At 58.1% G+C, this 16,327-nt stretch overlaps 1 protein-coding gene across 1 annotated transcript; it reads right to left on the bottom strand.

The window, feature by feature from the left end:
• Positions 1 to 356: 356 nt before the first annotated feature.
• CXXC5 (CXXC finger protein 5) lies at positions 357 to 8,044 on the bottom strand. Its single transcript, XM_065874983.1, has 3 exons — positions 8,005 to 8,044; positions 2,919 to 3,994; positions 357 to 1,388 (listed from the first exon to the last, which is right to left on the bottom strand). Exons 2-3 carry the CDS (start codon positions 3,831 to 3,833, stop codon positions 1,344 to 1,346), a joined length of 960 nt encoding a protein of 319 aa, XP_065731055.1. The 5' UTR covers positions 3,834 to 3,994; positions 8,005 to 8,044; the 3' UTR covers positions 357 to 1,343.
• Positions 8,045 to 16,327: the final 8,283 nt, after the last annotated feature.

The following is a 16,327-nucleotide window of genomic DNA, read 5'->3' as shown; positions in this document are numbered from 1 at the left end:
CCAGCCAGTACTGCTGGCTACTTTGCACTGATCGGACCTGATGCATTGAGATGAACAGAGAAGGTGGCCCCAGGTAAGTGAAGGTCCCTGGAGGTCCAGATCCTGAGGTAGGGGGTACAATCAGGCAGGTGAGGTGCTCCAGTACCGGTCACTTCCAGATGAAGAGCATTTCCATCCCGTCAGCCAGGGCTGCCCCCCTTCTGGATCCAGACGGCCTCACTTCCCAAGAGATCCCCACTCTAAATGTCCCTGGGCCATCCTTCCTCCTTCCTAAGGTAGTCCCAGACAACCCCTGCCCGGCAACAGCCCCCAAGCCAGGCCCCAAAACCGGAGAGCAAGAAGCCAGTGGTGCTTCGTGACACAAACATGCATTCGTTTTATTCACAAAACAGCCTGGTTTCCTAAAACAATACAAACAGCATGTTCATCAGCAGGAAGCTGGCCATGGGCAAGGGGGCCCCTGGGCACCACCCCCACCGGCAGGGGGCCACGCAGAGAAGCCCTTTCTTCTGTTGCCATCCGTGAGGCCAGAAAAAAAGGGCTCATTTTCTCTAAGGGAAGTAGCCAGGATCAGAAATATCGAGACATGAGCTTCCCAGATCTCAATGGATAAACGAACAGAACTTTTGTTTTTGCAAAATCATCACTGTTAGGGTTGGGGGGGGGGTCCCATTCTGGGGACCGTGGGTACAGGGAGGCTGGCCTGGGCCCGGGGGGGTGGGTGGGCTGCTCCCTCCCGCTCTGTGAGCTCCTTGCGGCAGCTCCGCACGCGTGGATGGATACAGAGGGGCTTCGACACGGCGCCATCAACATTCTCTTTATAAACGTGAGTGGATTCTCCAGGCAAACTATGCACTATTTCATGGTCGGAAAGAATCAAAGGAAGTTTAAATGAGGGTGGAGTTAAACTGTGCTAAATTACAGTAGTGCTTATTAGTAACTAGATTTCAAAAGGTTACAGAAAATTTACATTCTCTACACAAAAACTGCATCTCCTGCACAGACAACATCGACATCGACACAGGAAGGAAACTGATTGTCCATTCTTTGCCCAGGAAGTCTCGGTACTTTACAGATTCATCTTTACCTCTTTTTGCTGTTGTTGTTGTTCTTCCGAAAAAGCAGTTAATTTTTTTTCTTTTCTTTTTCTTTTTATACTAGGGACGTGGAGATGTTAAAACGACAACAAAAAATATATATATAAAAACAGGAATGAAATCTGTGAGAGAATATTTTTGGTTCTAAAGACGGGTGCATCCGTTTGTCTTCGCCCGAATCCCTTGCCGGAGACCACACGAGCAGTGACATTGCACGGAGAGGGCAGCTTTGGGTTCCCGCCGCCGTCACTGAAACCACCGGAAGGCGGCTCCCGTCGGAAGCATCACCTTCTGGCGGGGGCGGGAGACAAAAACAAGGAGAGAGTTCAGTCAGGGTCCGGCTGGGCCTGGTGCAAAGACGTTCCCCTGTGGATGGCCTCATGGCGGAGGAATGGGCATGGAGTAAAAGCAGCCACCCCTTGGAGTTCCTGCCATCCTGGCCAGGCCAGAGAAGCCTGACCCGCTGGACCACCGGAGAGCCTGGAGCACCGTGAGGCCTCCTGAGCCACTGTGCCCAGGAACCCTCCTTCCAGACAGCAAGCCCCCTTTCCCTGGTCTAAAGGCTACAAGCGGCAGGTGGCCATGATGCATCTGGGAGCTGTGTTCACTGGACGCATACAAGGATGTGTGCCTTGAGCTATGCTACAGTGTGTTGTGTGTTTGGAGCTGTGCTGAGAAGGAAGGATGCTTGCTGTGTTTATTAAAAGGCTGCATCTATAATAAGACTGTGTACAGGGCAGGGTGTGTGTGTGTGTGTGTGTGTGTGTGTGTGTGTGTGTATGTATCTGTCTGTCGCTACATGAGAGGAGAGCGGGTGCTTTTGTGTGCATACAGGTGTGTTTTCTGGGCAGGAGAACAGATATGAGGTTTGGGGCTAGGGTGAGTTGGGGGGGATAGCCATGGCTGGGATGCCATTATTGTTTTCCAACCATTCTGGATATTTGCGTCAAACCCACTCGTGGAGGGGTGGGGACAGGGCAGGGACAGCAGGCTGAAAAGATGCTTTTGTACCCAGGCCTGGCACCACAGCTAGGCTCTCATGGCTGGGGGCATGGGGACAGGCCCTGCCGTGAGGGTGGAGAGAAAGCAGCATGGGAACCCTTCTGCTTTCTCAAAGCCAATCCCATAGTGGACAGGCTTTACCCACATCCCAGGCTCAAGCCACCCTGTAACCCCAAGCCCATAGGAACCCTGGCCACCAACTATGCAGCCAGACTGAACTTGGGGCCTCCGGGCACCCCAAATAGGTCAGCTAGGTACCTAGCGCTAGGGTCTTCCAGGCCTCAGAGCGCAGCAGTCAGCACTGGGGCTGCTCTATCCTTGGGTGGCCTCGGGGGAAAGGCTGGGCTCTGAAGGGGCAAATGAAGGACTTATCCCTCAAAGCCAGAGGGTCTACAGGACAGAACCCCTCACATGGAGCAGGGGAGAGTCCCAGAATCTTAGGTCACAGACTGGAAGCTTTACGACATGTCTGAAAGTCAGAGACTTAAGACCTGTGTGGGAATCTCAATACCTGACCCAGAACTCCAGGAGGGGTTCAGAATCCCGGGGCCTGGCAGGATTCTGCTAGGTCCCTGACTGGAATTACATGCTTGCCTAGGTTGCAGACTACAACCTAAGGGCATCTCGGGATGTGGCTCTGACTCTTGGGGCAGTGAACTGCCGTCTCGGAGCCTGGCCTAGGACCCCAGAGCCCAAGGACAGGCCGGGCATCCCCCAGACACTTGCCCAGGCAGGAAAGGTGGGGATGGGGGGCGGGGGTGGGTTTGGACTGCCAGACAGACCCAAGAGCCCACACACCTCCCTCTAAGGCGCCGTTACCTCCAGAGCAGCGGAAGGCTTCTTTTTGAGTTCCTCACATTTTCTGAATTTGCAAATCTGATGGCCAGTCTTTCGGTTCCTACAACTGCTGCACTGCTCGCAGTTGATGCGCCGCCGGCAGGGCGCACACATGCCGCAGCGTTTCCGCTTCTTCTTGCCCGAGCTGATGGCGGAGGCCAGCTCTCCCTGCATGGGGTATTCGGCCAGGCCGGCCATGTGCAGCGCGCTCTCAGCCAGGAACACGCCCGCCGGGGTCATGATGAAGAGGCCTGGGTTGATGGGAAAGGCGCCCAGGTAGGGGAAGTCGGACTGGCCATTGAGGGCTTCGGCGCCCGCCACGGCCTCCATGTCGGGCAGGCCAGTGCCCGCCTCGCTCATCAGCGGTAGGTGCTCCTGCACCACGCGCTTCAGCATCTCCGTGGACTGCGCGAACTGCTGCAGCGTCAGCTGTCCCTCGGCTGCCAGCTCCGTGGCCCGCTCTGCCTTGCTCAGCAGGCTGGCCACAGCACCACTTTTGTGCTTTGAGGTAGGGTTGCTTTTGTCCACAGCCATGGCCGCCGCCAGGTCGTGCCCATTGGCCAACAGGGAGGCAGCGGCTGCGGCCGCGGCAGCCTTTTCGGCAGACTCCCCGCCCATCATGCTGCCACCGCCACTGCCACCGCTGCCCCCAAAGGAAGAGTAGTGGGAGAGAGGGCGGGAGCGGCGCAGGCTCTTGTTGAGGGGTTCACTGATGATGCCGCTCTTGTTCCGGCGCTCAGGGGGTGGTGCGTCATCCGCCACCGAGGCTGGCGCAGCCGCCGCCGCCGCACTCTTGTCTGCCACTCCCGCCTTTGGGCCGCTGCCACTGCTGCCATTGGCGTTGCTGCCGCTGCTGCTACCGCCACTGTCCTGCGGGCCGCTGCCGAGGCTCGACATGGTGGGGCCGAGGCCCAGACCCCGCTGGTGGGGGAACCTGCCAACTGCGGGGAGTCCACAGATGAGCACCGGAGTCCTGCTGCCCACGACAGAGATGCCTGGTGGGCTCTGCTGCTCAGCGCAGGCACATGGTCAGGCGTCCACGTGCAAGTGTCTTCACTCTGTCGGCACAAGAGGATACAGGGTCAGGGCCTCCTCCACCACCAGGTGTATCGCCACTGTAACCACCACAGCCGGGCTAGGCGTTCATTAAGTTCCAGCCACAGTTAGGAATTTCTAATTTGTACTACCTCAGTTAAGACTCACGATAAACCCACAAGTAGTGGCTAGTGATATCCTGTTTCATAGGTGAGGAAGACAAGGTTTGGGAGAAGAACTGACTAGCCCATGGATACACAGCCACCAAGTGGCACAGTGGAGGCTCAGCTGGGTCTCCCTCTGCCCTGCCAGGGTCTGGGAAGACCCGATGGAGGCAGGCAGTCCTTCTTGTGCTGGGGGTAGGAGGGAGCGAGAGAACTTTATTAACCTCAGAGGTTACCCTCTGCTTCCTCATCTTTCACTGACCCAACTATGGAGAAGAGGGGTGGGCACAGTCTCTGAACAGCTTGGAGATGTAGACCAAAAGGTATGGGAAGCTGCCCATGGATGCTCATTAGAGATTCCTAATACACATTAATTATCTCAAGGCCCTGGCAAGTTCTGCAGGTAAAGAAAACTGACTTTGTTTAACAGAGTTTGCCAAATAGAGCGCAGAACCCTTATTTCAAGGAGCATGTACCCTCCTGCTAGAGGGCAGGCAGGTGTACCAGAGGACAAGCCTTCTCCCGCAAGAGCAGGGGGGTGGGGGGTGGGGGGTTTGTGCACACATCAACACACGCTTCCCCCTCTCTCTCTAACCTCGGAACCCTTGTCTCTACTCAGGCCTCACTGCTATGTGCCAGCCTGGCTCCCAGATGGGTCTGGATGGAGGTCCCAGTGAGAGCAGAGAGGACTGTGGGCCCGAGGGACCTCTGGCTGCTGTCAAGCTGGGACAGAGAGTAGGTGTGACCCTCTAGGGAATGGAGCCTGTTCTTCAGCCACGTCCACGTGTCTGAGGTGCCCCTTCCCAGGACAGAGCCTGTTCTGCTCAGGCCCCAAGACTAAGGCATGTGAGCAGCCAGGCTCCTTGGCCAGGAGCTCTAGAAGGAACTGTTCCAGATGGAGCCGAGTGGTAGTTTCCTCATCAGTCCTGGCTCTCTAGCGTCTGCCTGCCACGGCCTAGCAACCCCCAGGAGAGGGGTGGGAGGACGGGGCCCAGCCCCGAGCAGCTGGCTACTCAAGGGGGAGGCGCACATCTGGCTGGGCCTGTCCGGCCCTGGGCTTAGGGGCAGCACACACTGCATCTTTGTCCCCAGGCAACCCCACCATCCCCCAGTCACAGGACTCAGCCTGGCCCGGGAGGTCATCTAGTCCAACCCTGTACACTTACAGAAGGGGAAATCGAGGCCCCAAGCAGGCAGGGCCCCCGGTCCAGGACTGCTAAGGAGTGGCCACGAGGAGGAGTGAGTGCAGGCGAGGGAAAAGCTCTGTCTCCATCCAGGGTGAGGTGAACAGCAGGCCTCAGCAGCCAGCCGGCCACTCCCTGCCTCTCCCCAGCAGGCACGGGCCCACCTAAGCTCCTTCCTAGTGAAGGCGGATGGGGTGGTGAGGAAGAGCTGGGCCAGCTGGCAGGACAAACCCAGGAGGGTCAGGCAGGGTGTCCAGACAGGGCTGGGGGTGTCACAGAGGTCAGATCGTAGTAAGAGGAAGGGGGTCACACATGCCCCAGGATTGCTGTGCTCCCTTCTACCTCCTAAGGCCCAAGCCCAGGTTGGCTGTTGGGCCCCTGTCCTCAGAGATCAGTACTCCTCCAGGCATCAGTGACCCTGGCTAGGTGTTGGGGACAAGGGCCAGTGAGATCAGGGCCAGAGACTGTCATGCCAAGTCACCTAGCCCTTGCCCATCGAGCTCAGCCGCTCTGCCCTGGACCATAGCCCCAGGAGCCCCAGACACAGGCAGAGGGGAGAAGACAGAAGAAGGCAGACGCCCGTGGGCTGGAGATGTGGGGAGGGAAGCAGTCTGCGCCCTAGCCCCTCTGTGTGTCCCCCGCCTCTGCGGCCTGCTGGCTGGTGGCAGAAATCGATAGCTGCATTAACGCTGCTCTTGCTCTACTCCCTCCCTCCTCCCAGCTCCAGGATCTGGCTTTGCGTATGGGGCGGGCAGGTCAATTAGAAGTCAGCTCCCTCTGACACAGACTGCTTTCAGGGCTGGCACTCTGGCTAAGTCTCTCTGCTTCTGTCTCCATCCCGAGTCTCTCTTGGTGGGGACCTAATCTCATGTTCTGTTCATCTCTGGCCTCCTCTTTGAACCTCTCTGATTTTTCATTTTTCTGTCCTTCCTCAGGGACAATTCCCCCCAGCACCCCCCCCCAACTGCCCCACCCCCACCCAGGTCCTGGGACATGCTGACTTCGGGCCCAGATGACGTGATATGTCATTGAACAGGTGCTGCAGGCAGAACACTGGTTTGTCAGCCTCAGAAAGTGAAGGCGGGGGGTACACAAGGGGGCTGGCACACAGGGCAACTCAAACCCCAGAGTGGACAGATACCAACGTCTAGTCCCCAACCAAGCCTGTTCCAGATCTGTCCCTGTGCCCGGCTCATCTCCTTCAGACCCTGGGAAAAGCTGATGCCCTGGTCCCAGTGGACCACTGACCACAGGGCTCACGTGCCCTACTCATGGAAGGGGAGGACATAAGAGAAGACCTTCTCCCAGGCCCCGGCCTCTACTGCAGGGCACACAGCAACCCCCTCCCAGGCCAGGAAGGGCCTGGCAGTGCCCAGGCGGCAGGGGAGGAGCTGGGGCTGCGTTGAAGCGGAGCGGGAATGAGCGGGAGGGAAAGCTGGCGGGCAGGCGGGCGGCGGCGGGCGCATCCATCATCGGCCCTGCCAGGAACGCATCCAGCCCCCAAAAAGAAATACTGCGCCTGAGGAGGGACAACAAAGGGCTCCGTTTCATCAGTAATGCGGAGCCAGCGCCCCGCCGCCCCGCCAGCCGCGGTCAGCCCACAAAGGACCCCTTTGTCCATGCAGGAGCCGGGCCGGCCGGGAGCTGGGACCAGGGGCTGACGGGCGGGGACAGAGCCCAGGGGGCGGGGGTGAGGGGGGGAACCCAGGCATAGAGCGCTGGGGGGCAGAGGGGGACATGGGGCCAGAAGAATAGAGACAGGTGGTGGGGACAGAGGATCACGAGACAAGAGAACTCGAGGGGTGGGTCAGACAAAGGGACTGAGAGAGGACAGGGCAAAGGGTCAAGGTTAGAGGACAGAGCATCATAGGGAACACAGACTGAGGCAACTGGGCTCAGAGACGCAGGGTGCCTGGCCCAACTCAGAGACTAGAAGATCTAAGAGACATGGAAACAGAGCCCTGAGGAGACAGTCCCAGATGCAAGGACCTGGGGACCAAGAGAAGGCAGGTGGACATGCCTACAGGAGAGGCAGGCAGAGGCAGAGGTCAGGGGAGGCCAGATGAGACCCAGCTTGTCTCGAGCCCCAGCCCACTCTGGCCCAAAACCTGGGAGGAGAAAGGAAGGAGGGCTGGGGGTCAGTGGGTTCCTGGTCTCAGGGCCAGGCTGTGGGCCCCACCTCCTATGGGCTGGAGCTCACTTGGCTGAGCTGGGAAGTGAGGAACAGTCAAAGCTGGGCCCCCTCTGCCTCTACCCCCAGGCCCTGGCCAGCCCCAAAAGACACGGGACACCGTCCCTCCCTAACCAGCTCTCACCAAGCGACTCTCAGGCTCCCTTAACTAACCGACCCTATCCGTTAGCATTTATTGAGCACCTACTGTGTCCCAGGCCCCATACTCTCATGCTTTACATGTCTTCTCTCCCTCCTTGACTCCTCCCCAGTACTCAGGGGAAAAGGAACTATTAACCAATTTCAGAGATGAGGAAACTGAGGCTCAGGGAGGTTCAAGCTGTCAGGCCAAGGTCAAACAGCCGGTGCTAACCCAGTAGGGCTAGAACTTAAACCCAGAGTCCAAGTGTTAGTCACCCTGCTCTGTGACTGCCTTTGTTCTGCCAGGGAAAGGTGACCCAGCTACCCCGAGGCTGCCCCCACCCCCCCAGGGTTGTTACCATGCCCGTCGTCGCCTTTACATGGCCGGATGGATAAGCTGTTACAGACCCCAGGGGAGTGTCCCCACCTGGGGGGCTTGGAGATACTCAAGCAGGAACCCGGAAGGCTGGGCCAGTGACATCATAATGCAAGCTGGCAATGAGGTCACCAGAGGTGGTGGCAGAGCTCTCACTCCACCCTCAGTGCCAGGGGAGCCAGGATTCATCCCCAGCAGGGCTCTGTCCTGAGCCCTTCAGGCCACACAGCAATGGGGGAGGGGGGCAGGACAGGCGGGCACTATGGGGTGGGATGCTGCTGTCTGCACGGAGACATGTACACAGGTGGCCACAGTGAGATGTTCTAGATGTTCAGTTGCACACAGCCTGCACTACCTACCCGATAGCGGCCCCATGCCCTGTGGTCCTGGGGAGACAGTGCAGGATACAGACCGGCACTGCTCTGGAGGGGTACACAGGAGCTGGGCTCGTGGTCACATGAACTGATGTGAAAAGAGAAAGCAGGAAGGGGACTGAGTGGGGCAAGGGGACCTTTCTGGAGGAAGGGGCTGCTTAGCCTGTGAGTTAAGGATAAGGAGAGGTTACCAAAGTAGACACGAACCTGAAAGGGTTCCTAAGAAATGGGGAAGTGGGTGCGAGGTGTGGCTATGAGGTTGGCAGGGTCCCAACGGGGTGGGGCTTGAGGTCAAGGACAGGAATTTTTTTTTTTTCTTTTGCGGTACGCGGGCCTCTCACTGTTGTGGCCTCTCCCGTTGCGGAGCACAGGCTCCGGACCTGCAGGCTCAGCGGCCATGGCTCACGGGCCCAGCTGCTCCACGGCATGTGGGATCTTCCAGGACCGGGGCACGAACCCGTGTCCCCTGCATCGGCAGGCGGACTCTCAACCATTGTGTCATCAGGGAAGCCCAAGGGCAGGATTTTTTTAAACAGATTTGCTGAGGTACAGTTTTTACTTACTATAAAATGCACCCATTTCTAAGTGTACAATTCAATGTTTTTTAGTAAATTTACAGAGTTGTGCAACTATCACCAATACCAAGGGCAGAGGCACCATCCCTCCCCTACTCCTCTGCTGGCTGGAAGAGCCTCCCAGCCGTCCTGCCTGCTGAAGGAAGGCTTCCTGGAAGAGGTGGCATTTCATCAGGGCCTTCAGGACCCCAGGCACTGGCCCAGCAGAGCCTGCCGTCATCTAGGTAGGCCCGGGTTGCAGACTCACACACCCTGGCTCATCGCACCCTTCCCCACACTTCCATGCCCACTCCTGACATCCCTGCTACACCCCTTCACGCCCCTCCAGCCACCTTGATGGGCTGGTGTCCTTGGTCTCCAACGGAGGCAAGATGGACAGACTGACTGATGGTGGGCAGGCCAGTGGTGGCAGGGAGGGCAGACCACAGGCTACGGTGGTTGAACTGAGCTGAGCAACTGGGTGTGTGTGTGTGGGGTTTCCATCTCTGATTTCCATGATTCAGCCTGGGGAGTTTCCAGAGGGAAAAAAAAGCCCTACTCAGGCCCAGGGAGACACACATGGGGACACTGGTCTTGGAGGCCAGGAGAAATGCAGGCCCCGCTGGAGAGCACAGGGCACGCATCCAGCTATGGATGGACACACACATACAAGGACACATTGACCACTGTTAGCACCCAGCAGATGGCCTGGGGTGGGACACGCCCTCAATACCACTAGGCCCTCCCTAAGACTAACACCCCAAGACCAACTGCCAAGGACAGAATGGGGGTGAGGGCTGCAATCCTATTTCCCTGACTCCATACCCCCTGGCCTTTTATGCCCCTATTCTCAAGGCAGGCTCAACCCCCTGGCCTGAAAACTGAAACATGCTGCTGAGAAAACCCAGGAGTATAGGGGGCTCTGTTTGCCCTTACAGAGCTCCCAAAAGGAGCTGGAGGAGGGGATCAACCCATTTCATGGACAAAAAAACACTGAGGTCCCAGGCAGGAGGTATTCCCTGATGTGGGGCTCTGGGGAACGAGACAAGGGTCCTGGAACACCACTGATAAAGACAAGGCCTGCCTCAACAGGTACCTCCTTTGGGCCAGGTTCCTTCTCTGGAAGAGTCAAAGGACCTGGAGGGCCCTCCTTGCTGTGTGACCGTGGCATATGGCCTCTGAGCCAGTTTCCCCATCTGTAACATGGCATAATGAGGATAAGAGCTTATGTGTATGGAGACCTTCCTATGCGCCAGACAATGGACATGGCTTGTCTCATCGAATCCTCATACCCACCTGCTGAAGGAAGTACTATGATTGCCCCATTTAGAACAGGCAGTTTGATAAGCAATTATGATCTGGAGAAAATGATGGCCTCCCTGTTTGGGAGCTCCTGGATCTTAGACTAAGGTTTCCTAAAGTGGAGATGTCTGAGCTGACACCAGCCTGGGATCAGGGCCCACACACTTACTTAGGACCTCCCTCCCAGTGGGCCTCACCACAGGACAAGCCAGGGAAAGCCAGCCCAGAGACATGTGGGCCAAGGACTTGGTGGGGACAGGGCACATATCCATAGGACTGGCCAGGGGACCGAGTCTGCAGGCCCAGGTTTATGGCTCCATCCTGTCCCTTCCTGTTGACTTTGACACGCTGCCCCACACTGAGCCTCAGTTTCCATCTGTAAAATGGAGAAGAATGGTTCTTGCTCCTCACCCCAAACTGCAGGAGCCATGATCCCAGAAGGGCCCATGTGGAAGGAGGTGGAGAGATACAGAAAAGTCTCCGGAGAGTGAACAACCCCCTGCCCCCATCCCAGAGGCCAGAACTGGCTCTTGATGTGATTTTCAGATGGGGAAACTGAGGTCTGGAGAGAAGGGTTTTGAGCAGGCCAGAGGGTTGGGACCAATCCGCAGATGATGTGAGGGTTACTGGGGTGAGCATTCAGACCCCTCCCTCTCCTACCTTCCCAGAGGACACGATACGAGCAGACCCTAATAATGAGCACTCACCCTCTGCCAGGTATTGTGCTAAGCGTTTCACATGCATTTTCTCACTGAATTCTCTCTGTAACTTGCTAACTAGTATTAGCCCCATTTACAGATGAGGCTCACCTGCCTAAGGTCACAACAAGGTCAATAAACGGCAGAGCCAGGATTTGAAACCAAGACTCCAGGCCTGGCTCTCCAACAGCGGCCAAGGGCTCTGAGGCACGTTTTGGCTGGAGGGTGAGGTCCAGTTCAGCTCTCAGCCTAGGGGAACCCTCTAGGTTTCTCAAGGGTCCTGGGGGGGTGGTTCTCAGGCTCCAGGCAAAACACGTTGGGATGCTGTTGCAGAGAAGTCTGCAGCTGTACCCTAGGGCCCAGGAAGACAGGGGAAGGGGCTGCGGGTGGGCCGGACGGGCCAGGCTGGGCCAGAGCTCCGGGCATTCCGGCGGCCTCCGCAGGAAGCAGAATGGGACGGAAACCGGCTCCTGCTCCTCCCCCAGAATCCTGCGGGCAGCCCAGCCGGCCTGCACAGAGGCCCTCTTTGTGCTGGCCCCAACCCGCCACCCGCGGCTGGCCCAGGGTTTTGAGTTTCCTGGGGGGTGGGGGCCCCCACCACTGCTAAACCTCCAGCTACCTCCCCCTCTCAGGGGCGGTCACAGCAGTCTGCAGCTGGAGGAGGAAGTGAGTGACGGCCAGGGCTACCCCAGAGACCCCGGGGGGCCTTTAGTCTGTCCACATCTCATTCCCCCAACACTTACACACCCTAATTGGGGGCTGGAGATGGGCAGAGGGACCCAGAGACAGAGCCTGGGAGACTCCCCTGAGCCCGCTCTCCCAGCCAGTGCCACCAAGCCCATCCTGACCCACCCAGAACCCTCCCATTCCACTCCATCTCAGTGCTCTTGTGCCCAAGATGGTGGACATCCATGGAGGCCGGCCAGGTGGGTAGGGTGGCCCATCTGTCAACCACCATTTCCTACTTTCCAGGGGCTCCCTGGACACAAAGGGTGCATCAGAGGGGAAGCCTCAAGCTCACTTCAGCATCTCAGGGGACAAAAGCTCCTTGGGTGTTGTAACTGCTCAAGGAACACCGGGCCCCAAGGAGCACACTTGGATTGGAGTGTGTATGGTGAAAGCAGCCCTAGGGACAAGTATATCTGTGTGTGTCCACCTGGGAGGTGTGTCAGAAACCTGTGCACGCTACATGCACAAGAGTGTGTGCGTGTGTGTACAGTCTCAGCTGTCACTCTGTGGGTTTCAGCACTGATGTACACATCGGGCTTAGATATCAGCAGAGGTGGAGGTCTTTGTGTGACTCCCCTGTGTGTACGAGTGGAATGTGGCTATCTGCATCTGTGGACGTACGCGTATGACCGAGTGTGCTTGTGTCCAAGTAGAGTGGTTTACGTGGTGGCTGGATGTTTGTGGGTTCTTCTGGCCTGTGAGCGTGTTCGCGTGCGTGCAGGCGTGCATGCGCTCACCGTGAGTTGTCTCAGGGCCTCTGAAGGGTTCTGGGATGTGAGTCTGGGGCCCACCTGGCGTGGCGATGGTGCAGACAGGAACTGACGCCAGGTGCTGGGGCCCCTGTGGAAACAGGAAGTTGCCCACAGGTACGCCTGGGCTGTGGTGGAGGCTGAGCTCTGCCCAGGTTCAGTTTGTCCCCCTGAAAAACCAACCCAGGGTTCCACTGGCCAAGAACCTGTCCCAGCCCCGAGGGAGGCACCTGCCTTGTCTGCCGTTCAAGACCTGACAGCTCTGCGCAGCATCTGCCTGGCCTGAGCGTGGAAAAAACTGGAAAACAAAAGCCCCCAGACCGCAGGCCCTCCCTGCAGAGGCATGGGGGAGGCAGGCAAGAGGCGGGAGGATGAGGAGGAGGGAGGGAGGTGGCGCTGCAGCCCCGGAACACAAAAATAATGAGGCGAGAGGGGCCATGGGGCCGAGCCGGCTGGTTCCGGAGTCGCTATCTGACCTTGACAGATGCCACAGCTGGGCGCCTGGAGAGGAGCCGCCGCCACAGTGCTGCCAAACAGCCCCCCCAACCCACCACCTCCCCCAGGTTGGGCCAACGGAGGTTCAGGCAGGCCCCAGCCACAGGCAGCCGCCCCACCAGGTGGGAGCAGGGAGACCTCAGGGTGCAACCCAGTCAGGCAGGGGGGTGGGGTGGGGGTATGGAGGCAAGAGAGTGGGGGCGGGGCCGCTGCAGGGCACGGGAGGCGGCAACTGGGGTCTCCTGGGGGCACCCTGGCCCTCAGGTGCGGCTATGTGTGTGAGAGACACACAGAGCATGCTACTGTGCTTGTATAGCTACGAGGCTGAGGGTGTGTGTGCAAGAGAAGCCAAGTGTGAGTGTGGGTGTGACGGAGACGAAGCTCGTACTTGGGTGCACGCGTCCTTGGGGTCACTGATCACTCCCCTGTGCCCTTCCAGAGCCACAGCTGTGCTGGTGGGAGCGAGCCACGCTGGGGCCAGGGGTGGCAGGGTGTGAAGAAAGCCACAGGCGCCCCGCACCAGCAAGTTCTGTCACTTGCAGATGGAGGAGAGGTGGCCCTGTGGCCTGCCTGGGCCTCCCCTTTCTCACACCATGGTGGTGCCCCCGGGCACAGTGATGGGCTCGGGCTTGGACTCCACCACTCTGGGGACACCAGTGAGGGGCTTTGGGTATGAGCTGCTAGCGGGGATGCTGGGCTGGAGGCCGATTAGCAATTCTGAGCACTGGCTGCATAATTAAAAAATCATTACGGCAGGCGGGCGGGCAGAGCCGAGTGTGAGCTCGCGCTCAGAGAGGGTGGGGACACTGCCACGGCGCTCCCCCTCCCACCGCTTCCCTGAGGAAAATCCCACCTGCTAATATAATTATGGAAAAACACAAGCACAGAAATTCAGTTTCAGCAAACGACGTGCGTTGAGTGCCCAGGGCCTACCTGGCCCTCAGCACAGTGAGTAGGTTGGTCACCAGTGCCCAAGGCTCCTGGCAGGCCCTTCCAGGTCCATAATCCAGACCCCCACCTCCACCCCGTCAGAAGCCCCCAAGAGGGCAGGCGGGGGACATGTAAAGCCCAGCTCCTCAAATTACAAATTCAAGAGAAAACTGGCCTGTCCTGATAGTGGACAGATGGGGAAACTGAGGCTAAGGAATCTGTATAAGCTTATTGTATTTGTGGCAACGCTGAGAAGAAGAGTCGGGTCCCGCTTCACCAATGCAATGGGGAACTCAACCCCATCCCCATCCCCATCCCTTCCCCGGTATCCCTCCAGCTTCCCTATCTCATCAGTCATCCCCCAGCCCCTTCCACTCCCGCTGGGACGCACAGATCTCTCCGGAGACTGAACAGGACTGTTCAAGCCAGGTGACCCAGCACCTCCCAGCGCCTACCCACGCCGGGACCCCAGGACGGGGGCGCGGGGAGCCCCAGCCTCCTAGTTCAGGGACAGGGTGCCCTGGGCTCGTCTGGGTTAAGCTAGGCCAGCAGGGCTGGCTCCCGCCACAGGAAAGGCAGCCAGGTCTGGGGCACAGGCCCCAGGATGGCAGGAACAGCAGCCATAACCTCCGGCCTGGAGCGGGCGGCGGGCGGCGTGGGGAGGGGAGCCGGCCCTAATTAGTCGGCCAGGGACCCGGGCGGGCGCCGGGGTGGCAGACGCAGAAGCAGAAGCCGGAGCCGCGCAGGCACGTCCGCGGCCGGGAGGCGGCAGGGAGCCGGGAGGCCGCGGCGCCCTGGGACGCAGTGGGGCAGGCGGCCTGGGAAGGCCCGGGCGGAGGAGATTCCGCACCGAACAGGCCTGGCTTCCCTCATTCCTCAGTGCCACCAGGCGCAGCAATTAGAGGCTTTCAAAGTTTGTTCTTAATTGGTTTCATTTTTGCCTCATAAATGATTCATGGCCCTGGAGGTCTGGGAGGCAGAGAGAGTGGCAGGGGAAATTTGGGGAGGCTTTCGCTGGGAGCCAGGCCCCCTACCTGAGGCTGGAGAGGGGGCTAAAGCCTTAGCCCAGTTGATGATAGGGCCTGGGGAAGCCTTGGGCAGGTGGGATCCTCCAGCAAAAATAAAAACCCAGGCCCTCTCCTTGGGGCACTGACTAATTAGGAACTGCAACTTCTCTGTAGATCAGAGCTCTGCATCCAGGCCCAGAGCCACCGCAGCTGCTGGGGCCCTGGGAGGGTGAATAATAATGTAATGATAACAAAATAACAGTGTCAATAGTCATAATAAAGATGGTGAACACTTAAGAAGGAGTTCTCACAAAGTTTTGGACATGAAGCTAAGAACATCTCTTTTAACCACCCATCCTACACCCGCCAAGCACTACCAGGAAGAGGTACCAGGATCCCCATTTTACAGATAAAGAAACTGAGGCTCGGAGAGATTAAGGTCTCTCCTCTGACCCTCTGATGCCAGAACTCCTCACTCCCCAAGGTCTCAGGAGCCTGGGCCTCAAGGCTGGACACTGGGAACACTGCCTGCCAGGTGAGTTAGGAGCTGCAGGTCCGAAGGAAGCCTGCAGAAGATCCCACACCCATCTGGGCCAGGTTAGCTCTGCCCCTCACAAGGCTGAGCAATGTCCTCACCGGGCGTCAATTGGCCCAGCTGTCAAATAGAAAAGCAGGAGCCCTATGACCCCCACCCAGTGCTAACTCTGTGCTGGGCATGTGATCAGAGAGATGTCATGGATCCCACCCTCAGGAAGCTCCCAGTCTATGGACACACACAGAGAAGGGTTTAATAAGAGTCTGTGCAGAGAACTCCGAGCGCTTAGCCAGTCGCCTGCTGGGAGCTTCTTGGAGGTAAGGTGGGCAGAGGAAGTTTCTCCCCTTTAAGCCCATACCCAGCCCACACAGGATGCTCAGGGAATGGGTGTGGTCCATTTAAACCCTAGGCTAGAGGTCAGACCTTGAAGAAACCCAGAACTACAGACTACATCAGAGGGCTGTGGGATGCAAAATGCCCAGCTCAGCCTGCCCACGACAGTCACTTTTATTCTGAACAACTATGAGAGGTGAGGCCTACACAATTAACTGCAGGGCCCACTTGGTCCCTGGGGACATCCTGGAGGTAAGGAAATGCACTAAACAAATGCAAGAGTAGATGCTGTATGGACTCCCCCTAGAGGCCCGTGGGCTCTGGGCCGCTAGCTGCTGGCTCTTGGGTGCTTCACAAATATCACCTCCTCGTGTGTCCTCCAGCTCCAGTCCCAACCACATGCACCAGATTCCCCTCCAAAATCTTGGCCTTCTCAGGCTCTGGCACCTGCACAGTTCCATTGGCTCCCTGCTCTCCCACCCATCCGGCCTCACCTGGCAGTGAAATAGTCTGGTGCCAAAGTCAGATGCTTCAAGTGGTTATACCTCCCCGTGCCTCACCACAGCCCTCTGCGTGGCATATATGATCACACCTGTTTCCCAGATGAAGAAAATG

This window comes from Phocoena phocoena, chromosome 3 (genome assembly GCF_963924675.1).
Source record: "Phocoena phocoena chromosome 3, mPhoPho1.1, whole genome shotgun sequence".
In the NCBI taxonomy this organism is placed as follows: Eukaryota; Metazoa; Chordata; class Mammalia; order Artiodactyla; family Phocoenidae; genus Phocoena; species Phocoena phocoena.
This window is presented reverse-complemented; position numbering and strand designations above follow the sequence as displayed.

What these genes read in the sequence shown, in the direction of transcription:
- CXXC5 (XM_065874983.1), bottom strand. Translation starts at nt 3,833, where the DNA reads ATGTCGAGCCTCGGCAGCGGCCCGCAGGACAGTGGCGGTAGCAGCAGC. An exon ending in AGCCTTCCGCTGCTCTGGAG is followed by an intron (nt 1,389 to 2,918) that starts GTAACGGCGCCT and finishes CGCCCCCGCCAG; the next exon opens with AAGGTGATGCTTCCGACGGG.